The sequence below is a fragment of the Cinclus cinclus genome, chromosome 3 (assembly GCF_963662255.1).
Source record: "Cinclus cinclus chromosome 3, bCinCin1.1, whole genome shotgun sequence".
Classification (NCBI taxonomy): Eukaryota; Metazoa; Chordata; class Aves; order Passeriformes; family Cinclidae; genus Cinclus; species Cinclus cinclus.
Genome location: NC_085048.1, coordinates 104,588,196 through 104,613,587, shown reverse-complemented (window position 1 = coordinate 104,613,587; position 25,392 = coordinate 104,588,196). Strand labels below are relative to the sequence as shown.

The following is a 25,392-nucleotide window of genomic DNA, read 5'->3' as shown; positions in this document are numbered from 1 at the left end:
GTCAACTTCTGGAAATAAGGTGTAAAGAGAGATTTTGTTTTGTTCTTCCCTTGGCATGCAGCCAAGTCTTCATGTTTCAGGTTCCAGGTTGATGCTGAGGCAACTTCCTGATTAGTTTAAAAACTTAGATTACCCTCACTTGAAAAGCTTCCTACAGAGCAGTTTCTGGTGTCCAAAAGTCCATTCACCTGTGAACACAAAGAACTGGATTATTTCTTCTCCTTTCTTTTCCTCTCTTTCCTTATTTATTGAGATACTGAGCTGCAAGTTCTGTGTTGCTTTTTCCCTTCACTGCAGTTTCTTACCTTACGTTAACTCTTGCTTTCTCAATTTTTGTCTAAGCTTACTGACTTGAGTTTCTGGCAGCATTATTTAAACACCTCTTCTCCTCTCTCTGTACCAAACTCCAGGGATCTTTTCAGATTTTCTTGGAGAAAAAAAAAAAAAGTTAATTTTTTTCACTCAGCTCACTAATGTTTCCTTCTTGTGGCCCACACAGCAGTTAAACAAATATTCCAGATGATGTCAGAGTGGTGGTTTCAGAGACTGCAGAGCATCAAAGAGGAAAATTTGTACTCAGAAGCAAAAACATGTGCTTGAATGTGTGTTGGGAAGGTACCTTCTATATCCTCTTTACATTTCTGATCCTAAATAGTTGAGATCAGGGTTTCACATCTGTTGTTGTGTTGTAGGTCCTAATTCAGTGATGTTGTCAAGAGGTGTTAGTGTTCCTCCCTTGCAAGCTGCCAGTTACAGAGCTGCATTTTTTCATTGGAGCTTTTATATTCTGGTTTTCAGTGACGTTGTGGACTCACTGTTGTATTTAATCCAGCTCTGAGCTGGTGTGTTTTTGTAGCTTCGTGGGGAGTTGACTGGTTGCATAAATAAGGTTTTCTTTGTGGGGGTTACTTTGCTGTGGGATTAGTTCCTGGATTTGGGTCATCATGTGGGTACCAAGTATTGCACCACAGCCTTAGATTAAAATGTTTTGAGGACTTTAACCCAGTCCTTTCATAGAGAGGTGTTCTTTGACCTACCAGGAAAATACATAAAATTGAGGATAAGAACGAACAAAATTCAATGCAGTTCCAAATAGCAAGTTACATCACCAGCTGCACAGTTTCCCCTCTTCCTTCTGGTCTCATGGAATGCCTGGGGAAACTCATGTCAAAAGTACTTGTATTTCATTTCTTGGAAGTAAACCAGTTATTTTTGACAGACACAACTTATCAGTGAACTCACATTAAAAATTCTAGGGAGAAATGGATTAAGTGTTACATGCATTTCCACTGTGAGAGAGATTGAGAGACAATTAAACCAGAGTAACTGCTACCTTTTGCCTTATAATCTCTTCTCCTCCCTCAGCCACAACACTAAGAGCCATAGAGAGTATCAAGTTTTTTAAATAACTTTTCCTATTGCTCTCTGATTATTAAATCCATGAAAAACAGCTAATACATTTTACTCCCAAGGTGAATTTTCTTACTCCTAAAGCCTCTCCGATTTGGGTATCTAATTTGTGAAACCATTCCTTGTGCTGCTGCTTTCCCTGTGAGACGGAAAAGCACGTCTATGCTTTGATCATAATGCATGATTTTCATTATCCATTAATTTCCTTTAATACAAAAGAGTAAATTTTTTCAGGAAAACCTTTGCTGAAATGGAAGTATGCAGGAAAGAAGACAGACACCCTTAATTTACACTGAAGTTAGCTTCTTTGGTGAATCCTTGAACCTGATACTGTAAATATATTCCTTAGTAAATCAGAGAACAAAAGACTTTGTGGGAGTAATAACTTGCTAATTTAAAAAGGTACTGATTGCTGTCCCCTCGGCCAAATTTTCTGGGAAGAACAGTCCTCTCTGGGAAGCACAAGGGCTTCATTCTGCCTTGTACAAGGGTCCTCTTGTTTTTGGTCGTCCTCAATAAATCCATATCAAATGCACATTTACCTTCAGAAATCTGAGATGTTGTTTTACCAGAGCTGAGCTCACCAGAAGGATAGAGTTTGTTACTGCTGAGAATACATCCATTGAAAAAGGTATTCCTTCAGAAGAATTATCTGTGGTTTTTCAGAATAAACATGGGGTGAATTAGAGACAGAGAACTACCACGGTAATTTAATAAAAAGTGAAGGAACTCGCTCTGGATGAGAGCTTTTGTTCTTTCCTTTGGAGTGGTTAAAATGCAGCATATGAGTGGATACAAAGCCTAATGGATATTGTGCCATGAGCAGGAGGGTTTGGATAAAGAGATCCTATGAGAAATGTATGTCCTTCCATACTGGCATTGCCAGTGAGCCTAGCAGTGGTTATTTATGTGGGATTCCTTCTCATAGCTACAGGTTGAAAAATTCAGATGCAAGAAGAAAGGAAAGGTCTTTCTTCAGACTTGGTTAGACAGAAATCCAAGCCCTGGCTGAGTCAGAAATGTGTATGTGCCAAAGTTTGGTTTGGGTGGGCATCTTTTGGGTGTTGGGCATAGTTGGGCTTTGGTTTGGTTTTAAAATGAGCTTGTGGAAAGTTAAGGACATCTTGGATTCATGGAATAGATGTAGCTTATCTTTTCAGTCCCTCTTTGAGCAGATCCTCTGTACTGTTCAACTCATTTATTGATAAGCCATTAATGATAACTGTTGGCACACTTTTATACCTTGCAGGCCAGTCATTACTTAAATGTTTTGGGACATTATCTTTGAAAATGTGAGAATATTTGATTCCTAGTGTCCTGGAATTAGAAGAGAACAGTCTAGAAATGATGTGGAGTAGCAGAAACTTTGCTCCTTGAACTCAGCCATGAGGATCAGGCAATTCAAAACAATTAAGCATGGGCATTGTGCCCCTGAGTAGTGAATTCTGTTTGGAAAACCTACAAAGGGAATCTCATTTTGCATAGAGAATCTTGATTCCTTCTTGAGGATGATAATTTTAGTTATCATCCTAGACTTTAATAGTGACCATGAGTGGGACATGAGGAGAAGTGGTAACGATAACTTCAATTCCTCTAAGGCCCCCCCCCTCCTCTCTGTGAAACAGAACACTGTTATTCCAGGGCCATTTAAACAAAAAGCTGGGCTTTAAATACTCTGATGTCCTGTAATTGCTTCTGGTGCCAAAATCAGGGTAAAAAAAAATTTGCTTGAAGAGCAGCACTGCTCTTTCCAAGCAGGACAGTGCTTTCTGGAAGTTCAGCTTTTGTTTTGGAAAATTCAATTTCCTTGTCCTGGTCAGTTTGAATATTTGCTTAAGGAATGGCAGCAGGTGAAATTCCCTGTTGCTATGGATTAACAGAATGAGAATTTGGAAGTGTCTGTGTGTGCTGCTTTTGTGCAAGTGTGACCATGGCAAACATAGTTTGGGAGAGTTTCTGTTTGTGTAAGAGAATCTAAAAATATACCCATGGCTTCCTTAAGAAAATAATTTCTGTCACTCCCACCTTTAGCCACATTTCGATACTTCTAGAATTTCATTATAAACTTGGATTAAATAGCAGTGCCAAAATCTAACCTGTGAGGCCTTTGGAATTGTCTGCACATGGTCTGTTGAACATTAACAAATAAAATTAATAGAATTATTGGTTATGCTTGCTGATGATCCAGAGGGGAAATGTTAATATTTGGCATTAGTCTTCCAGCTATAGAAAAAAAAAAAAGTGGAAATAATTTGCTTCCTGGTTGGAAAGATGAACATTGACAATGGTTTGTGTTCAGAAGATTTTTGTGCCCTCACTACAACTGCAGATATCAACTTGCAGGATGTGCTGTGCTAGAGAAAAGCACAGAGTAAATATTACAGGCAGATTGTTTTATATTTCCACTGTTTTTTCATCTCCAGGTCAATTGCAAAAGAACTTGCAGACTGGCTTATCAGCAACAATGTAGTTGAGCACATTTTTGGACCAAATTTACATATAGAGGTTTGTATTCAATTATTATTAATTTGTTATAAACATGGAGCATTAGCCTGTTGTTCTAGTAAATCTTTCCTCATTATCTTCTCATTTTGCAGATCATCAAACAGTGCCAAGTGATTCTGAATTTTCTTGCAGCTGAAGGGAGACTTAGTACTCAACATATAGACTGTATTTGGGCTGCTGCACAGGTATATACTGAATTTTTATCATTATAGGAGTCATAAAAGAAAAACAAAATAGAAAATAAGTTGATTTTGTTTCACATTCTTAAAGTTGAGTTTTTTGCTTTTTCTTGGCTGTCCGAGCGTTTTGCTGACCAAAATGTCAGGTTAGGTAACTGCCACAACTACTTGGGTTATTTTTTAGATGCAAAAAAATCACCCTGGCTGCTTATATACAAGGAAAGAAATGAAGTTACATAGCAAGGACAGAGTGTTTTTGCTGAGAATGGGGATGAAGGTTGTAGGACAGTTGCAGTATTTTTACTGTTGTGCATTGCTCCTGTGCATTGTAGCTTCCATTTCTGGTAGTCCTGGTGTGAACAATCAGTTGAAAATTGTGGCAGTCAAGTTTGCAGCTGTGCTCCTTTGCTGTTGTTAAAAATCTATAGAAGACACTGAAATTTTATTTTTCGCTTGCTAAAGGTGGAAATTCTCATAGGCTTTTTGCCTTCAGAAAGATTTATTTTGTGTGCTAAATGGGTCAATGTGCTTGTTATTTTAGGTTGTGACATTTTTTATTTAGGGAATTTGAATACAATAGGCATGAGCAAGCCTAGGGAACACACTGTTATTACAGGTTAGAATTTAAAGAGGGGTTTTTATATGTTCAATATTTGTAATTTATTTCAATCAAATAGTACTGAACACACATTCTGAAATCAGTGTGGTCCATTGTCATTAAAACACGCAGCTGGAATATTAATTAAATGCTCATTGGAACAGCATTTGCTCCAACGTTTTTCTGGGTCAGAGTAATTAATAATTATTTATTTCACACTACATTTTAAACCAATATATTCACTTCCTTGATGTTTCCACACAGTGTCTCACATACTGTTAGACCTCTGGGGTTTTTAAAATACATTTTATACTGCTTTAGGAATAATATAATTACCTAATTTTGATAATGCTTTTACAATTTAAGTGTTCATTTTGACATAATGATATTTTCAAAATATGTTTGTTATCAGAATTAAGTATGTCCTGATTGCTTCCTGTAAAAGACTTAACCTCTAATGTTGTTTAAAACGCTGACACCTTTGGACTGAAAGAATATAAGGTTTTAAGTGTATTTTCCACTTTTAAATGAGCTTTTAGACAAAAATTCATCTTCCCTGAATTGAAGTTATCTCAAGATGTTTAAATGCATCTTTGTATAGAACCCACATGATTTCATTTCACTGTGAATCCTGTGAAAGTTTGTCTGTACACAGTCAATTGCTGACATAGATATTTTAATGCCAGGAAGGCAAAATAAAAGAAGTAATGAAAAAAACCCTTTTGACGTGTAAGTGTGATAACCAATGTAAGAGTTTTTTTCTAGACGTTTCCTGTAACCATTATTTTATTTTTTGAATAACAACATCCTTACAAACATAATGAAACTCTTTTAGGTGGCTGTGAAAAGTAGCATGTAACCAAAGCGGAATCATCCAGGAGCACTGTCACTTTCATGTGGAAATAGAGTAGTTAGCTGAACACATTGTCATATTTTTTGACAATCATCACTGGAAAGACAAAAGAATTCTTATAATCTTCATACAGTCTATTCTTGAGTCTTTATTCCTGTTTACCTCTGCTAATAAGGTAATCATTGCAAATACTGTTTCCCTCAAGATTCAGCATATAGACTGATATTTTAGAAGTTGTATTTAAGTTCAAATACAAAACAAACTTCCGGTTCTGCTTTTCACCTGATCTCTCAGAACTAGACCTAAGGAAAGAGCTGTTATGTTTGATTTGTACATTTGCAGGCTTTACAGTGTCAAAATTGCTCTAGTCAAAATTGTATATCTGCTGGAGTTTGAAATTATTTGACAGCTGCTTCCTGAGCATTTGTACAGATATGTTTATTTGCTGCAATATTTAATTTGTTTATTTTGCTGTTCTCTGTTTTTACCTTGTAGCTGAAGCATTGCAGTCGTTACATACATGACTTATTTCCTTCTTTGATCAAAAACTTGGACCCTGTTCCACTTAGACACCTTCTTAACCTAGTCTCAACTCTTCATCCCAGTGCTCACACTGAACAGGTAAAGACAAGGCCAGCAACATCACTGGCGTGAGAAGCATTTAAGTGGGAGTGTTAAACAGCCATGATGGATTTGTCTCTCTAAAGGAATATTCACTAATGCAGAAAAGAGGGGGACTCTGAGTAAAGTTGTCATGTGTCTTTAATTACACCTTTCCTGACTTTTGAAGGATAATTTTTAGAGGTTTTCATGAACTGCATAACTACTGATAGAAGATTTTGACTTCCTGTCTGAAGTTAGAATGTGTTTCACACAATATTATTTAGTTGATTTGTTTATTTTGATGAGTTTATTTTGGTGAGCTGCAGTATTAGCATAGGTGAAAAATTAACAATGGATCTTTATATCCAAAACCTGCTGCTTAATGGGACTTTTCCCTGGCTTTCTTTCCAGACCTTGTATTTGGCATCCATGCTGATCAAAGCCCTGTGGAATAATGCACTGGCAGCTAAGGCTCAGCTGTCAAAACAAAGCTCCTTTGCATCCTTACTGAGTACCAACCTGCCCATGGGAAACAAAAAAGGTGCGTGGTTTTCCAGTAGATCTGGGAGTTAAATTTGGAATTTTTATAGTCTCCATGTTGAGTTTGGACAAAAAAGCAGGTATAGAGCTTTCTCCTTTAACTATTTTTTTAAAAGTGTCGTGCCTGTATATTTTTCCAGCAGAATTTGAGGCTGTGGATGAAAGCATAAAAAGTCTGTGAGTGCTTTTGGAAAGCTTTGTGTTTCAGATCCATTCTGTTTGTATAGCTAGAGTAGACTGTATTTTTCTATTTTCCTTTTAATTCAGAAAATTATCCATAATTATTCTTGTTCTACTGAACACCTGTAAATTAATGGCTACACAAAATCTTATAAAAGCTTACTTACTTTTTACCTAGTTTTGGTATTACATGATGTTTCTGATTTGGCGATTTTTTTTTTTTACTTGTCTGTATTTCCCCACAGTCATTACTAAAGGTGCTGCCAAGCCATATTACTGTTGTTTCTCTTAATGGTTTTCATAAAAATGGCTTTTTTTGGTGAATCATAAACAACTATATGCCGACAAAATGATTTTTAGTCACTTATTTTTCTGTCCTGCTTTTTTCTTTCAGAAGAAGAGGAGCTCAGAAGAGCAGCCCCTTCCCCTTGTAAGTATAGTTTTAATTGTTATGCCACAATCCGGCTCATTGATTCTACTGTGCTTTTGAATTTGGAACAGAGTTAAATTTGAAATTCTGTTTCTATGAGAAATCAAATGAAATTATATTTTGGGTAGAATCTAGGAAATTTGTATAATTATGGCAAGAAGAGACATCAAAGTATAAACTTTGTAAAATGCTCAATGTTCTAAGCAAAATTTCTAGTGTTTATGTACACATTGTTTAAGTTATATCCCTATTAGCTGGAAGAATGCTCAATATTTGAGGCAGATTTATGCAATGCTGTTACTTTCTAGTGATTACCTGTCACAGAGTAACTGGGAAATGTGGTTTTGAATTAGGGTCACCAGCAGCAAGCCCTCAAAGCAGTGACAACAGTGACACCCATCAGAGTGGAGGCAGTGACATTGAAATGGAGGAACAGCTGATTAACAGAACAAAACACGTCCAGCAGCGACTTTCGGACACAGAGGTAAGAGTGCGAGTCTGAGTCTGGGAATTTTATTCCTGAGTTTCCTGTTACTAGCTATAAAAATGATGTTTTATCCGTACTTGTTTCAAAAGCACCTCAGACAAATGTATTCCTGCATTTAAATTGTATTTCAGTTAGGCTAATCTCTTATTAGTGGACAGCAAGACGTTGTTTTTGTGTCACACTGGGGCTCTGTGCACATGCAAAGTCTGCACGTGCACCCTGTTAGTAGCAAGCTAATGCAAAAAATCAATTATTAAATCTGAATCTTGCTTGGAGCATTTTGTCATCAGCAGCCAGATTGAGAAATAATGAATGGAAACTTGTAGATGTGATACATTTCCTTCTAAAGAAAGAATGAAATTTGAATTATGATGATGATGATATTAATTATGTATTTCCGGTGGAGCTTTATTTTTCCATCAATCTTAAAAACAACTCTGAAATAATTTCAGGAATCCATGCAAGGAAGCTCTGATGAGACAGCCAACAGTGGTGAGGATGGCAGCAGTGGGCCTGGGAGCAGCAGTGGCCACAGTGATGGATCCAGCAACGAGGCCAACTCCAGTCATGCCAGCCAGTCCGCCGGCAGCCCTGGCAGCGAGGTGCAGTCGGAAGACATTGCAGATATTGAGGCTCTCAAAGAGGAGGATGACGAAGAGGAAGAAGACAGGAGTCACAATGCCCAGAAAAGCAGTAGGAGCACAGATCTGCGTGGCAGAAAACTGGAATCACAAACGGGCATTTGCCTGGGAGATGCGCCGGGGGCGGTGGAGAGGAGCGGTGCCAGTAACGGGGCGGGCAAGGACCATGTTTTTAACGCGGACGGAGTGCCACCCGTGGACAATCGCATCCGCATGCTTGATGCTTGCTCCCATGCTGAGGATGCAGAGCACGATATGGCAGGGGAAATGAGCACTGCTCACATTTCACAAGGCTCTCAAGATTCTTGTATAACTCACACAGGAGACTTCCTTGGGGAAACTATTGGGAATGAATTATTTAACTGTCGACAGTTCATTGGGCCCCAGCACCACCACCATCATCATCACCACCACCATCACCACGATGGGTAGGTAGCTTGGCGTTTCTTCTGACTCCTTGCATTGTAATGGGTTAGTTGCACTACTTCATTAGTGGCTTGTCTTCGTTTTTCTTTTGCCTTTACTTAGAGTCAGGATTAAAACATGAAGGAGACGGATTTCTCATTCGGACTTGGTTGTTTATTAAATCAGTAATATAGTGCAGAGAGTTCTTGCAGTACTTTAGCTACCAGCTAAAAGCGAGCAAAATGGAGGCAAATCTAGTTAGTTACAAGGTCTTTTAATGCTAAACAGTCCAATAAAGAGTTAATACCTATGTTATTTATACTTTTGACCCAATAACCAAGCACTTGTGACCTGCAGTGCAGCACTAACTAGCCAACCAAAATCGACTACCTTGAAAGCATGAAGGAGGAAAGACAGAAAGAGACAGTACCCAAGAACACCCATCTTGTGCCATACCTATTGCTATATTCTAAAGTGTCAAATTCAAAACCCTTCACCGTGTGAATTTGCACACTTCTATTTAACTACACACACTAACACACACTACTACACACTAACACACCCGTGATTCTAACTCCATCACTCAAATTTGGAAGCCTTCTCCGAGGCCTTAAGTCAAAAGCAGTGTTCTCCTGGTGGTCAGTGTCAGAAAGTACAGAAAGTTCAAAACTCCCAGGCTTCTGGGTTCCAGTATTCCATAACAGAAATAAAAATGGTCGCAAAATCCTCCTTTTGGGCAGAAATTGGTGTATGGGCATTTTGCTGTGGCTCAGGATAATTTTGTTTCATAGAGATGATCATTATCACAGACAGTTACAAAGATAACTAATTTGTTAACGTCCGATTAAAGGTTTCTCTGAAGTTTTGCTATTGAGTAAATAAGACCGCATTTAAGAAAATGTTAAAAATGTTTTGGAAAGTGCTGCATTTAGTTAACATTAAAAGCCAACTCAGTCATCATGCTAGTGAGACCTTCAGTTAACTTACCTGTGATTGTTTTTTGAATTCATGCAAGGGCTGCTGTTCAAACAGGTGATTCATCCTGACTTAAGCTTTAGGGAGATGTCTGCTCTCTTGCAGTCTGCTATAAACGACTTCCTCTTCGATATTGTCCATTCTGATCCTCTTCTTTTACAGGCATATGGTTGATGATATGCTTAGTGCAGATGATGTCAGCTGCAGTAGTTCTCAAGTCAGTGCAAAATCAGAGAAAAATATGGCAGATTTTGATGGGGAAGAGTCTGGCTGTGAAGAAGAGCTTGTACAGATTAATTCCCATGCTGAGCTGACATCTCATCTTCAGCAGCACCTCCCAAACCTGGCCTCTATCTATCATGAACATCTGAGTCAAGGTAAGAGTGATAAAAGAAAGACTGAAAAACTTAGTTTGCCACTTTGAATTAATGTCTAATAATTAAAATAATGAAATTATTTTAACCATTTATTTGTGTTTGTCCAAAGAAACCATGATGACTGCTGAGAACTTAATGTTTCTCCGAGAGTTTCATTTTTGTATCTGTGTTCATTTATCAGCACAGAAACATTCATTTGTGTTTAGCTGTGTTTATCTTTTGAAATCCCCCACCTTTCCATTTCATCTGGAGCTTTGAATGCAAGTTAAAACAAATAAAGGCACAAAAGAACCTAGTAAGTGTTCTTTCTAATAGGCTGTTTAAATGTAAAGAAGGGTGGTACTGAAGTGCAAGAGTCTCTGCATTTTCCTCTCTGAAACCTTCTGCAATTTTTGTGCTGGTGGGTGCACATAACTGTGATTTTGTACCTTTGACATAATAAATTAACCTATAAATGAGTTGACCATAATGGGCTCTAGAGAAGATAATTCTGGAAAAGTTACTTAAAATACGATTTGATACTTCTGGGATTTTGCTGTAAAGGGCATTTTATGCTATTTCATCTTACACTGACAAATCTTCTGGTTTACTTCAGGGTGGAATTTAAGATGTTCCTAAAACACTTCTCAAGAATTGTATCATCTTTCTATATGCTATTTTTGCAGCTTTATTTTCCTTTTTAACCTCTTTTTAAACATCGTGGAGAGCAGGGTTGGCGAGGGGTTCATGTTTTTCTTCACTGGCCTACAAAAACCAAGTTTGCTCTTGTCCAGCAGACAGCAAAGCAGTGCTGTTTATATATTTCCCTGAAGTGATTGAATAAGAAATTTTTATTATAGTAATTTTAGCTTGACCTTGAAAATTTGGATTTTTTTCTACATTGCAGAGTTGAACAGACTATTAAAAACTTTATAAACCTATATATCAGCATATTTTTTTTCAGTAGTTTCCGTAGATATTACTTGTCTAACTGAAGATTCAAATTACTGGTTGAGCATGAGGACTTCAGTGCAGTTTATTTTTGACACCCCTAGTTTTGCGTGTGCAAATAATTACAGTGTTCTGTGCGCTGTCTGAATTTTCTACTTGACTTTGATGTTCCATGCAAATAATATTAAATAGTAGATGAATGAATGGTGCCAGCTGTGGGCACAGAGAGGAAAGAAAATGTCTATCACTGTTTATGAAAACATGATGAGTTTCTAAAGTCCTGCATTTTGATGTTGTGGCACATGGGAAAATGATGTTTGTTTTCCCTGGTTTTTAGTTGGATGGAGGGAATCCTGTAGTAGGAGGGGAATTTATTGAAATGGACTCCTTTCCTGTGTTCCAGCCATGGTGGTTATGGAGATAACTCCCTTTGGACCATGGCATCCCAGAAAGGCTTAAGAAATATATTAATTACAGTATGAATTAAATTAAAAAACAATTGCATCTGCAGTTCTTAAGTGCTGTTTTTAATTGCACTTTGCCATTAGCCAAAAGCAGAGTAAATATTGGCCCAACTGCCCTGTTAGCTTCTGGAATGGTCTTTTAAGAACCCATATATGAAAAAAGGCTGCAATTGCAGTGTTGTTGCACTTCAAAACAGCCAGGTTAACTAATAAAACATGTTGTTGTTTGTGCACTTAGGGAATAATGTTCAATTCAGATGGTTCCTTCTCTTTATTCACTAATGGTCTTTATATTTTGTGCAGGACCAGCAGTTCACAAACATCAATACAACAGCAATGCAGTGACTGACATTAATTTGGATAATGTTTGTAAGAAAGGAAATACCCTGCTCTGGGACCTGGTCCAGGATGAAGATGCAGTGAGTCAAATACCAGAAAACACTATTTTAAAAAAGAAAATAAATATATAACGTTCATTGACCTTTCTTTCTACTTGCTGTAGATTCATCTCTCTGAAGGGTTAATAAATGAGGCAGAGAAGCTGCTCTGTTCTTTAGTGTGCTGGTTCACTGACAGACAGATTCGGATGAGATTTATTGAAGGCTGCTTAGAAAATTTAGCAAACAACAGGTAACTTCCATCATAAATCATCTATCTAAGTATCTTTATTTTTGCAACCTGAAATCCAAGTTGGCTGTAACAGTAACTTCATTTTACAGGAAGACAACTTAAACTAGGCAAAAGCAAAAGAACAAAAATAGTTTCCAAAGTGTTACGGATGTTTCTGATGCTCCATTTCTTTTTGTTTTGGTGTCCTGAATTTCTCATTTTGTTGCATTTGTCTGTTCTCTCTTGTGCCAGAGGTTATTGCTTTCCTGCCTTTGGTGAAATCAGGTCTGCACCTCAGTCAGTTGAGGCAAGGTCAGATGCCTCGGCCTAAGCATTTTATACTGAATATTCAGATTTTACACAGAGGTGGCTGAGGAGCAGACAAGTTCTTTACCACCAAATCTGTTAAGGGGTGTAATTTCTGTTAGGAAGGGACACCTTTACCTCAGATAACTTGTTTTGCTACCAGCCAAAGCTGTCAGATTGTACTGGTGAAAGTGGAATTTGTTTTCCTTTTACAAATGATTGCTGGACAGCACCTGCCATGTTATGGTGTTAACATTTTTGCTGAGAACTGCATTGTGAGATGAGCTGCAAGCGTGCTGAGAGATCAATCTCAGCTGTGTGTCCAAGGAGTTACATATAAAAGAAATTGAAGTCGGTGTAGTTCAGCTTCAGAAAACTTCTTGGTTGACTTGATGGGAGATTTCACAAGCACAGGAAGGACATGGGGTCTATTGGAGCACATCCAGAGAAGTTGATGAGAGGGATGGAGACCCTCTCCTGTGAGGAAAGGATGTGAGAATTGGGATTGTTCAGCCTGGAAAAGAGAAGGCTTCAGTCACCTAGTTGTGGCCATCCAGTGCCTGAAGGGACCTACACAAAACTGGGAGAGAGACTTTTTACAAAGGCCTGGAGTGACAGGACAAGGGGGAATGGATTCAGAGTGAATGAAAGTAGATTTAGACATGAGGAAAAAATTGTTCATTGTTACAGTGGTGAGACCCTGGCGCAGGTTTCCCAGAGAAGCTGTGGCTGCCCCATCCCTGGAAGTGTCCAAGGCCAGGTTGAACAGGGCTTGAAGCAACCTGGAGTAGTCGAAAGTGTCCCTGCCCATGGCAGGGGGTGAATGAGGTGATTTTTAAAGTCCCTTCCAACCCGGATCACTCTGATTTATGATTTACAATGCTTTCCTTTAATTTCCTTTAGTACCTCCCTTTGGTTTGCTCACAGAACCTGAGCTTCTCAAAGGACTTTTTCAATCATTTCAGTTTTGTAACAATCACATGTTGTCATTGTTTCTCTCTTTCTCCCTCAGATCTGTAGTAGTTTCACTTCGTCTTCTTCCCAAGCTGTTTGGAACATTTCAACAATTTGGGAGCAGCTATGATACACATTGGATAACAATGTAAGTAGGCCCCTGTCCCAACAACGCTGGCATTTAGGGGGCTCTTTGGTGTATAAAAACTTTGAAAGTTGATGATAATACAGAGTACAGCATTTCTTAGCAGAACAAACCATGTAACTGCCTGGTGCAACTACAGAATGGACTGACAAAACTTCTGAAAAGGTGACAGTGATTATCAGCAAGTTTTCTTGGCTTTTCAGACATGACATTTAAACATATGCCCAATTCTGTGTTAGACTTTTTCTGAGTTAGGGTCTTTAGGAGCAGTTTTCATGGGCTTGAAAGGGAGTGTTCTGTCAGTCCTGTGCCTGAAAATGACATTAGGAAAACTTAAGGATTTCAGGAAAGAAGAGAGTACAGTACAACTGCTGAATTCATGGTAGCTGAAAAACTGAATGTTTATTTTGGGGTTACGTGTATGCCGTTTTCCTGTAACAGCTGTCTGCTTTCTGTGGCTTTTCTGTTCTTTTTAAGCAAACCATAATACTTTTTGTCCTTTAAATTGCCACAGGTGGGCAGAAAAAGAACTAAATATGATGAAACTTTTCTTTGATAATTTGGTACACTACATCCAGGCAGTCAGGGAGGGACAACACAAGCACGCACTGTAAGTACACAGCTGACTTGGAGTCTTTGATATTTTATGGTTTTAACCATTTCTGTTTTCTTCTGTTGCTGCTGATGTGTTCTTGTAAGTAAATACCTTCTATAGGGACATTTCCTGCTTAGGGAGAAAAAAGTCTGTAAAAACATTTTAAGTAGATCCTTTTTCTTAAAAACCCAACTCGTCATTTTTTGTTAGACATGTTGAATATTTGTGTGCAAATAAAACATGAAAGTTTTGATATTCAAGTTAAAGTGATTTCCTATTCTAGAACTATTCAGATGTTTTCGTTCTAAAATTTGTCATTAGCCTTTGCATAATTTTTTTGTTTGAATACATCCATCTGCACTTTCTGATCGGTGTGATTAAAATCAGGTGTGTATAAAGAAGAAATAGAATTTCCAGTTCCCCAGTCCCAAAGGAGGAGACTGTTCATGCCCAAAGTCAGTATGGGCATCCACATCTGAAAAATGTTGCTATCTATGGGTCCAGTTTAACTTCTTCAAGTCTAACTTCACCTTTTATATTAGATGTTGCATTAGTGAGGAATTACTTGGGAAGGTGGGATCCTTTAAATTTGGGTAAAATGAGAATTTCTGCTCCTTTTACCATCAAGCTTTTACTGTATAAAAGAAATAAAGTCAATATTGTTATATGAGCTATGAAAATATTCTTTTAAAGTGTATGTATCATTTAGAGTTGGAAATTCAGAGTAGAAATAGCAGCATTTTACAACTTCAGGGGAAAAAAATAAGGTAGATCCTGCAAGGTGACAAAATGGTACTCTTGAACTGGACTCTAAGACCAAAAAACCACTCCGATCCCCATCCTCAATTCCCAACAAGAAAAGGACTTAATCTAGTGACAACTCTTGTGTCATTCTGCTGTTTGGGGTGGTTCTGCAACATCTTCAGCTGGGGTTTGAGCCATACACTGAACTAGAAATTCATGAAAGAAACTTGTAAAAAGCAATTATTCATGCTTTTAAGAGACACACGGATGAGTAGAAAAAAATTATGGCGATAAACAACAAACTTCCATTTTTTGTCCAAATTTTCATTTAGATACAGCCACAGTGCAGAGGTTCAGGTTCGTCTCCAATTCCTGACATGTGTGTTTTCAACTCTGGGATCTCCAGATCACTTCAGTGAGTATTTGAGGTTGTCTTGCCACAGAAGCACCCCAGACTAAGGCAAAAATACTTCGTAGGAATCCATGTCAGCTTAATATGTTATTTTAAACATATTATTTAAAATAATCTCTGAGACAGTTTCAAAAGAAGGAATATTTTCTGGCAAAAGCAAAGAACCAACATTGGAGTTCAAATTCTGTGGCAGTTCTGTGAGACCAGATTTTCATGCTCTCTGTGCTGCAGTTTTTCTAAATAATAGGATTGTAGTAATTATTAAAGGAAGATAATACATTATGTACTTACAGGCTTTGGTTTGTGTCCATAATGTTCCCAGACATCTTTTACTGGAGTACTGTATTCCAAAAAGAAATAATTATTTTAATTTTAATAGCGTCAAATTAACTTTCCTTGTGAAGAAAGAAATTAACTCTTTTTGCAGTTGATACTTGGCTGGTCTCACTGTAGATAATCAAATTGTCATGTGATACATTTACATGCTTTGACCTAACAGAAATATTCTGATTTTTATGTGTATTCTTGGGTTTTATGGAATATTTCATGTTCTAAAGGAGTAGTAAAAATGCTTCTCTAATTGTAGGGTTGAGTTTAGAACAAGTGGACATCCTGTGGCACTGCTTGGTAGAAGATTCTGAATGTTACGATGATGCACTACACTGGTTCTTGAATCAAGTACGGAGTAAAGATCAGCATGCCATGGGGATGGAGACTTACAAGCATCTTTTTTTGGAAAAGGTGTGGACAGGGTTAATTACAACCTTATAATTCTGATAAGAATGTTTGATTCCATATCAGCACTGTTTAATGTATAAATTGTTTCTCTGGAAATCATCTCTTCAGTAGTCCAGGAGGGCCCTGCTTGTCATGCAAAGGTTTTTCTCTGCTTGCAGAGAGGAAGTAAATGGATTAGTGGGAATTCTTTTCATACTGCTATTTGCCTAAGTGCTTTTTGTACAAATAGCTCATGTATTCTATCTACAGCTGTGTAGCACTTTTTATTTCATTTGGAAAAAAGACACACAAAACTATAGTTTGCTTTATGCTGTACAGCTCAACCTGACTGAAAACTGGACTTTCCTTTATGGGAGGGGCCTATAAATATTAGCAATACAGCCACTGAAAAGACAAACATAGAGAGCTTTCTCCAAGGGGTTCCATCCACCTATTCTGGCAAATGACATTACAAAATGGATAGATTGTGCAATAATTAATGTAGTCTAGTTCTTTCCCAAGGTTACATAGGTTTTTGTCTGTTTTTGCATGTGTGTAAGTTTTTTTTTGGATGGGTGTCACATGCTAACAAATTCTCCTGCTGTTGTTAAGCGGCTTATGTTAAAATGAAATAACTTTTTTTTCCCTTCTGGATTGTTACAGTATAAATCATTGGTGAAGTGAGCTGTTTAAGCCAATTATAGTAATTTTTTTTATTGTATCTAAAACCCAGGCTATGATCTTTTTCAAGAACAAATCTCTTTGATCTACAAGGTTTGAATGTGATTCATATTAACAGTGATTAGTAGTAACAGTGCTAGTGAAATATAAATACCCTGTAATTGCTCTCTATTCCACCACTGACGTTTTTTGCTTTTGCTTAGATGCCACAGCTAAAACCTGAAACTATCAGTATGACTGGCCTAAACCTCTTCCAGCATTTGTGTAATTTGGCTCGTCTGGCTACAAGTGCTTATGATGGGGGCTCCAACTCCGAGGTGAGCCTGGATTCTGTCTCTTGTTTTTCTTCTCTCTGGCACGAGTAGATTTTGTCTCTCTAGACAAAGATAGGAAACCAAAAAAAAGTCATACCTGTTGCCTGCATCTCTTTGTACACTTTGCCATATTTTATCATAATTGAGCTGTATCCACTGTTGAGTTTAAAAAAAGGATTTGTAAGATTTACTTAGCTAATGAAGAAGAGTCAAATTCTGTTAGTCATACTTAACTCTGACTAGAATTCTGTTGTAAAATGTGTCTCAATTTATGTATTATGTGTTTTAGAAGTTCTTTAACCACTTACCTCATAAGTAAAATTGTATTTAGAGCATATTTTCTGAATTGATCTGAGGCAGTTTTTTTCTTGCAATGAATATTGATTATAACTGGGGTTTTATGGCTTCATTTGAAAGTATTCCTGTGTGTCAAAAATGAAAATTCACTATTTTGAATTTCAACCAGTTCTCCTCATGTTTTATACTTTGAAAATGTTTCTGAAAAATTTTAGAGTTCTGTAATATTTGGTGTGTGCAGTGATGACAGTGCAAGCAACGGAGAAAGTGAGATAGTGTTAGCGATTGAGTCAAGAGGTAAAAAGAATGTCTCAGATCAGAAGACCCTCATTCTCAGTAAAATAATGAGGCAATGTTTTGTTTCTGTGCTTGTTTTCCTTTTGTCAAACAGTTGTGTGGCATGGACCAGTTCTGGGGCATTGCTTTAAGGGCACAGTCTGGTGATGTCAGTCGAGCAGCCATCCAGTACATCAACTCTTACTACATCAATGGTACCAACTTCAGTTTTTATCTTTTTTTCTCTTTAAAGTGTTTTTAAGAATACCCAGCACTATCCTTTTATTGTTCTCAGTATTAAAATTGGTTGTTCCAAAGCTGTGCCTATAAATTAACTTGAACTGGTATTACAGGTAAAACTGGTCTGGAAAAAGAACAAGAATTTATCAGTAAGTGTATGGAGAGTCTGATGATAGCTTCGAGTAACCTGGAGCAAGACTCTCATTCAAGTCTGACCATTATTGAAAGAGGGCTCTTAATGCTGAAGACACACCTGGAGGCTTTTAGGAGAAGGTAAAAACCTCTACTGATATATTTGGATACAGAATTTATTTCTGTTCCTCTTACAGTAATGATGAGTGTGTTAAGAGTGATTATTAATTTAAGGAATAGTTTCTTAGTGTAAAGACAGTAGGGAATAATTGTGAAAGGGAATAAATAAACAGTTACAAGAGTTGACCCTTGTTCTTGTATAAATATGTGTGGATGTGTTAGTGTTTCCCCATCCCTCGCCAAAGAAACTTCTTAAAAGTTCTTTTAATTCTATTTGAAAAACAGCGAGTATGTAAATAACTTCCTCTTATTGAAGAAAAACCCAACTATTTTCAGGTTTTGTCTTTCTCTCATTGTACAGCAAAAGTTTGTGTTAAATAGGCTTTGACAAAAACACTTTTTCCATGTTTTTCCCTGCTTCCTAAGGTTTGCATATCACCTGAGACAGTGGCAGATTGAAGGCACTGGCATCAGCAGTCACTTGAAAGCCCTGAGTGACAAACAGTCACTGCCTCTAAGGATTGTCTGTCAGCCAGCTGGACTTCCTGACAAGGTGAGTGAAAATTCCTTTTCCAGGCACACCCTACCCTGTTAAATGGTAGTAATTCCATAGCTCTCTTGGGCAAATAAAACACCTGTTTTCTTTCAGATGACCATAGAAATGTACCCTAGTGATCAGGTGGCTGATCTCCGAGCAGAAGTCACACATTGGTATGAAAATTTGCAGAAGGAGCAGATAAATCAGCAAGCACAGCTTCAGGAGTTTGGCCAAAGCAGTCGCAAAGGGGATTTCCCTGGTGAGCTGTTCCTACCTGGAGATCTTGCCTTTACAACTTAAATGATTGTGGGTTTTTCCCCCCAGATATCCCAGCTAAGCAAGCATTATAATTTATTTTCTTTAGCTGTAGTTCTAACTAGTATCACCCTCACTTCTAATTGTTTCTTAAGCACTAACATTTATTTGAAATAGCAAAGAAAATCCTGTCAGTCCTTAAATCTGTCCAAATTCCACGTTCCAATAGATTTTCCCCTACATTTTCTTTTTGTTGTTTGAATTATGTTATTTTCTGTAAGATGGAGATTCTTTTGCACATGACTTGATAAAATTCTACATTTCTGTATACCTCATTCTGTATTTCATCTGATTCATACACTTCTGGCTCTGCATTGATTCAGAGTTTGAAGCCACAGTTCAAATTCATAATTTATGCTCCATATACCTGTATTCCAGTCAGCTAGAAGATTTTCCTTACTCCTACAATTGCTTTTTAATTTATGGTTGTCCTATAGCAGAAATGATTCTTCATCCTCCTTTGAGGCTCCTAATTTGGAATGTCACCTTGCTTTCTAGAGTGAATATACATCCTTCTGTTGCTTCCTCTTAGTGTGTTTGTGAGCGAATGAAAATTCCTGCTTTATCCTTCAGGAGGATGTTTTCTAAATCCTCCTGATGTTATATATTACAACATGCTTCTCAGTTACTGCTGTTTAAAATGTTTTCTGAATTGTCTTCGTATTTTCTCAGTTTTTCATTGTAAGCATGTAATGAATAATTATCTGAGTAAATTCTGTCCATGAACAGCTCTTTACAACACCACTATTGCTGTATGTTTAAACATGATTCAGACTTGCTTTTCACAGTTTAGCAACTTCTAAAAACCTGTTTTAATGAGACACAGTATAAGTAAACCAAACCGATTTTTGGACACATTAATTGCCTTCTTTGCTTTGTGAAATCCTTTTCCAGCCACTCATCAGAAGCAGTTTTAGTAAAGAAACTCTTGTTTTCTACCACATAACAAAAAAATATTTATCTTTGTTGTAACTGGCATTTTAGAAACGTGGTCATGTTGGGTAAAGTATGCTTGTAAGAAGAGAGGCTTGATTGTCTGCACCAAATGGAATTTAATTCTTCATCTTTTAATTGTTCAGGTTTCTAGTTCATTGTTGAGTTCATTGTAGGGTGTTCTCAGTTTGTCCCTTCTGAAGTGGGTGTGACTTCTTTGGTTCCAACTTATATTTTAGTAAGATTAATGATTGCTTCTTTGACTTGACCACACGTCCATGATATAAGGGGATTTTGATGGTGATCACAATCATTTTCCATTATCATTCTGTGGCACAGTGTCATTTGCTACAAAATATGGCAGGTGTGTTTAAATTTGTATTATAAACACTTTTCCCTGCACAGTTGGCTGACCTGGTATTGAAAAGGTTCTTTGTGAATACAAGTAAATTTAGTTTAATGTAATAACCACTTTCCTTAAGGAAAAAACATCAAGTTTTTGCCTTTACTAAAACTGTGAAACTGAAACTATGATTCTAGAATTTTGCTGAAATGGGCTTTTATCCTAGGTGGCCTCATGGGACCTGTGAGAATGATTTCATCTGGGCATGAGCTGACAACTGACTATGATGAGAAAACGCTCCATGAGTTGGGCTTTAAGGATATGCAGGTACTGCCAGCACAAGAGCGGTCACAGCCAACAGTGGCCAAGACTTGACTTTTGTGTTCTGCAGCTGATTGCTGGATGTGGGGCTGGGTATGATACCTCACAGATACCTCCAGCTCAGAACTGGAGTCTCCCCAGCCTCAGGGGCAGAATCAGTAGTGCAGCTACACCATGAATGCCTTAAGTGAAAGTAAACCTAAACTTCATTTGTGGCAGCTTCTGAAAATGCTGCAAAGTAAAGATTTGACTATAAAAAAAAGAACAACCCAACATGTCTTTAATTTTTAAATTCTGATCCTTGTGAAAACATTCCATGGCTTGTCATAAAATTGTCTGTCTGCTCCTTGTCTCTGTTCCAGATGGTGTTTGTGTCCCTGGGTGCCCCCAGGAGAGAAAGGAAAGGTGAAGGTGTCCAGCTCCCAGCTTCCTGCCTACCTCCTCCTCAGAAGGACAACATTCCAATGCTTTTGCTCCTGCAAGAACCTCATCTTACCACCCTGTTTGATTTGTTAGAGATGCTGGCCTCTTTTAAGCCTCCTTCTGGAGAAGTGGCTATGGAAGATAGTGAGGTAATTTAGAGTAATTTTGTTAGAATAATTGCAATTAAATCTTACTTAATTGGTTCTGGTTTTCCTGCATAGCCTTTTTGTTGTCAACTCTGTTCAGTTGCTAGAGATGTGTATTGCCTGCTTATTCACATGTGGTAAAATCTTCATAATTTTCCTTTTTTCTTAGCAATGTTGTTCTGATACATTTTAATATTCAAAATATTACAGAAGCCTTAAAAAAAGTTCTTAACAAACAATATTATTTAAGTAGACGTGGTGGTGACTCATAATGGGAATTGGCTTGAAGAAAGGTTTGTAAAGTTTCATTGTAAAAACCCAAGCTTTGTCTTGTATGCCATCATTAGCTTGAAGGAAATTAAATCATATTTAGTAGATTTGAGCCTTTAATTTATTTATAAGTAATCTGCATTTAAATATTTCAAAAGATGTGATATGATTTAAAGATCATGTAACTTAGTTTCTTGCAAATTGAGACTTCAACTATCACATTCTAATTGTGGATTTAATTATTAGATAGGAAACAGCTTCTTAATTACAAATAAATATATTTCCGGGGTTTGAAATGTCATTTTCTCTAAGAAGTTCACAGTAAGAATGGTTGTGGTTTGGTTTGTCAGAGTGCAAGGTGTGAAGAGCTCCATCTCCATGCAGAAAACTTATCCAGACGTGTCTGGGAATTGTTAATGCTACTTCCAACGTGCCCTAATATGCTGCAGGCATTCCAGAATATTTCTGATGAGCAGGTGAACAAAGTTTTATGTGTTTATTTTTATTATACTTGAATTTTTTAGCATCCAGTGTTTTAGTTGAATTTTCCCCAATTAGGAATGTTACAGTAAATTTGTTAAGCATGCTGAGACAAGAGTAAACCTAATAAGCTAACATCTCTGTTTAGTTTTAGATTTTACTCCCAAAGTTGCTTTTATCATTTATTTTCAAAATTTATTTTATGAATTAGAAGAATAGTCAGTAATGATGATCACAATCATTTTACTTTGTTTGAAAGAACAGTTTCTTCAGCTGCAGTTTGGCTTTAACACTGTGGCTGTTGTGCTAGTGATACTTTTGTACTCTCCCCTCAGTTCACGGCATGGCTTGCTTGGAAGCACAGGTGATTTCTTGTCCTGCAGATGAAAATATTATTCAGCCTCTTTAAAAGTGGTTGAAATTACATCCTATCAGGTTTTAGATATTACGGCTCTTTATACACACACATCAAAATTTTGATGGCAGTTACAGTCTGCCAATTGCTTTCCTCTAATTTAAAATCATATTTTAGCTTACAATAATGTTGCCTTTTCATTATTCATATTGTTAATCATGTATAGAAATATTCTTGAAACAGATGAAAGTAAATGCTAAATAATTTGTCCATGCCACTTGAAAAATCCTCTCCCTGAATTTTAAGATAGATGAGCATTACATATAATTGTATTAATTGTTTTCTATAATTTTTTTGTCTTTTAAGGGTAATGATGGCTTTAGCTGGAAGGACCTTCTGCGAATAAAAAGTGCCCATAAACTTTTGTATGCCCTGGAAATTATTGAAGCTTTGGGAAAGCCCAACAGGAGGATAAGACGTGAATCTACGGTAATTCTCTTGCACAGAATATCTGTGTTTCTCTGAACCAAGCCATGTATTACTGATTTATTTTGTAATATTACAATTCTTGAGCTGTTTTTACAGTTAATCTTGTCTGTCTTTAGGGAAGTTACAGTGATCTTTACCCAGACTCGGATGATTCAAGTGAAGATCAAATAGAAAACAGTAAAAACACATGGAGCTGCAAGGTTTGTTTTTTTACAGTATTCTGTGATAACTAAGACAGTTTTTTCAAGAGAGACATAAAATAAAATCCCATTTAAAATATTATCTATCCTAAAATCTTTTGTCTCAAATTTAGGGATAACATTTGGAGGTTTTTCTGTGTTACCAGGCTTGTAAATTTGTCACAGCCATGTACAGTTATTTCATTTGTTTTCATAAAATATCCAGCTAAATAGTTTATAATTTATGTATTAATTTGTAAAGCTTAGCTTGGTATCTAACTGATCTTAGTGGTATTTCTGTATCTGCTTTTTCTCACCCTGGTTCCATAATATATTTGCAGTTTGTTGCTGCTGGAGGGCTCCAACAGTTACTGGAAATTTTCAATTCTGGAATCCTAGAGCCTAAAGAGCAGGAATCATGGACTGTGGTAGGTGTTCATTCACCCTTTCTCTCCAGAAGAACATTCCTGTTAGTTGTAAAGATTTCTAATACTATGAGTCTTTGTTACAGTTATTTTTCTGTTGTGAAATACGTTCATCCTCTGGTTGAAACCACCAGAATCTGTGTAGTAGACTAGTGCCTTTTTAATATTTTATATTCCTGGAGTAGTTTAGTTTTAAAAAAAGAAAGTGTATATATATACTTCTGCTTTTTTATGTTTTAAAACCACCCTTCCTGTTTTTTCTGTGGGTTTTGGGGAGGATTGTCCATTCTGAAAATTGTAGAATTTAAAACTGTAGAACTTAAAATTGTAGCTCATGGAACCTTAGAGGGAAAAAAACCTGTGTTCCTTCCCCAGGAATGATTTCAGCTGCATTGATATTACTCTTTAAAAAAGTCAAAAGTAGCCAAACAAGAATGGAGTATTTATTTTTGCTCTTATGCTTGTTTTGGGGAAGGTTGTTATTTGGAAAATTATTTATTATAGCCTGTATTAAAAGCACTAATCTGTTCATTGTCTTTCCCTTATCTACGAGGCCAAGAAATGCCATTTTCCCTTGCTGTCAGTGAGACAATTAGCATAGTGGCTGTGGTGTTAGTAAAACATGTTTCAGTAATGTACATGTTATATAAAAATTACTAATAATCATATTTTTCATTATTATTCTATCATTAGTGTGAGCTAAATTCAAGTTACTTCTAGTTTTTTCTCCTTGATACCTTGCTGAGGTTTTCTGTTGCAAATTCCATAGTAGGCACTGAATTATGTGTAAAATAAACCCCTCAAAACTGAAGATTTCTTTTCCTTCCCCTTCACAGTGGCAGCTGGACTGTCTTGCTTGCTTGCTGAAATTGATATGCCAGTTTGCAGTGGATCCCTCAGATCTGGATTTGGCTTATCACGATGTCTTCGCCTGGTCTGGGGTAGCAGAGAGCCACAGGAAAAGGACGTGGCCAGGCAAATCCAGGAAGACAACAAGTGACCATGTGAAGGGCCTTCATATCCCTCGGCTGACAGAGGTAGGAGACAGCCAGAGGTTCTGTGAGCTTTAGAAAACGACTCCTTTTCTGAAAGAGTAAATGTGAAGTCTTTATTTTAGTAAGAAAATCATGTAGTGGAGAAGTTAGTAGTGCTAGTTGGGATCAGGAATATAGTTGATCTCTTACTTGTTCTCTAGAAGAGTATTTGAATAGCTTTAAACCTGGCAACCAAAAGGTTTTTTTGGTGATTGGTGAACACGTTAATTGGGAATTCAGAATTCCAGTTCTTTGTATCTGTTTCTTAGATTTTGTTTCCTAAATTGATCCATCCTTTTTTACAGTAGTGTATTATTATTAACCTATGGTTACAACATGAGCTGCCCTTGCCCTCGCTAAATCCATTTTGGATTCCTTTAGTAAATACTAAAATAACTTTATTAGGGATATCTGAGTGAGTGTGAACTTACCTGCAGCCATAAACCTTCCTACCAGGTTCCTTCATGCTGATTTCCTAAAGCAGGCCAAGCACATGGAGTATTTTTCACTGTAAATTGACTTTCTTGGGCACAGGACCAGCTGTGAGTGCCAAAAAGTACAGGTCTGAACTCTGAGCTGGAACCAAACTTCCCTTTTGTTACACATGGAAAGACCTTAACTAGTCTATAAATATCAGCTGTTTGTGACAGAACAAATCCGTTAATCACCAGGGCTACTGTCATACAGGGAACTTATCAAATGTATTTCATTTTTAACATGTAAATGCTGCTGTCACGGTCTCTAACTGGTTTTAAATTTTTACTTGTCAGTTGATTAATATTTTTGATTGCTGTGGATTTCATATTTAAATATTTTAACGTTTTCCTCAGTCTTGGATTTTAAATTTTGTGTAGTGTGTCAGGTTTGCTAAAGATGAATATTTTAAGAGAATGTTTAGTCATTAAAATGTGTTGATTGCAGACATAGGCAAAATATAAGTGTCCAACCTCATCCTCAGCTCTCTCTCCTCAAACCTAAGGTTTTGCAAAGGCTGCAGGTAGTTTATCCTTTAAAAAAATACC

General features: G+C 37.1%; 1 protein-coding gene across 1 annotated transcript in view; it reads left to right on the top strand.

The window, feature by feature from the left end:
* Positions 1 to 25,392, top strand: part of USP34 (ubiquitin specific peptidase 34) — a 110,825-nt gene that overhangs the window by 43,346 nt on the left and 42,087 nt on the right. The window contains exons 9-34 of the mRNA XM_062489052.1: positions 3,834 to 3,915; positions 4,008 to 4,100; positions 6,041 to 6,166; positions 6,560 to 6,689; positions 7,263 to 7,298; positions 7,652 to 7,782; positions 8,238 to 8,854; positions 9,969 to 10,183; positions 11,881 to 11,996; positions 12,080 to 12,207; positions 13,505 to 13,594; positions 14,106 to 14,201; positions 15,263 to 15,345; positions 15,929 to 16,083; positions 16,944 to 17,057; positions 17,743 to 17,842; positions 17,981 to 18,140; positions 18,546 to 18,672; positions 18,769 to 18,916; positions 20,475 to 20,575; positions 20,932 to 21,141; positions 21,759 to 21,884; positions 22,610 to 22,732; positions 22,849 to 22,932; positions 23,253 to 23,339; positions 24,173 to 24,373. Coding sequence (XP_062345036.1) covers positions 3,834 to 3,915; positions 4,008 to 4,100; positions 6,041 to 6,166; positions 6,560 to 6,689; positions 7,263 to 7,298; positions 7,652 to 7,782; positions 8,238 to 8,854; positions 9,969 to 10,183; positions 11,881 to 11,996; positions 12,080 to 12,207; positions 13,505 to 13,594; positions 14,106 to 14,201; positions 15,263 to 15,345; positions 15,929 to 16,083; positions 16,944 to 17,057; positions 17,743 to 17,842; positions 17,981 to 18,140; positions 18,546 to 18,672; positions 18,769 to 18,916; positions 20,475 to 20,575; positions 20,932 to 21,141; positions 21,759 to 21,884; positions 22,610 to 22,732; positions 22,849 to 22,932; positions 23,253 to 23,339; positions 24,173 to 24,373 — 3,679 coding nt within the window. The remainder of the gene's footprint in view (positions 1 to 3,833; positions 3,916 to 4,007; positions 4,101 to 6,040; positions 6,167 to 6,559; positions 6,690 to 7,262; positions 7,299 to 7,651; positions 7,783 to 8,237; positions 8,855 to 9,968; positions 10,184 to 11,880; positions 11,997 to 12,079; positions 12,208 to 13,504; positions 13,595 to 14,105; positions 14,202 to 15,262; positions 15,346 to 15,928; positions 16,084 to 16,943; positions 17,058 to 17,742; positions 17,843 to 17,980; positions 18,141 to 18,545; positions 18,673 to 18,768; positions 18,917 to 20,474; positions 20,576 to 20,931; positions 21,142 to 21,758; positions 21,885 to 22,609; positions 22,733 to 22,848; positions 22,933 to 23,252; positions 23,340 to 24,172; positions 24,374 to 25,392) is intronic.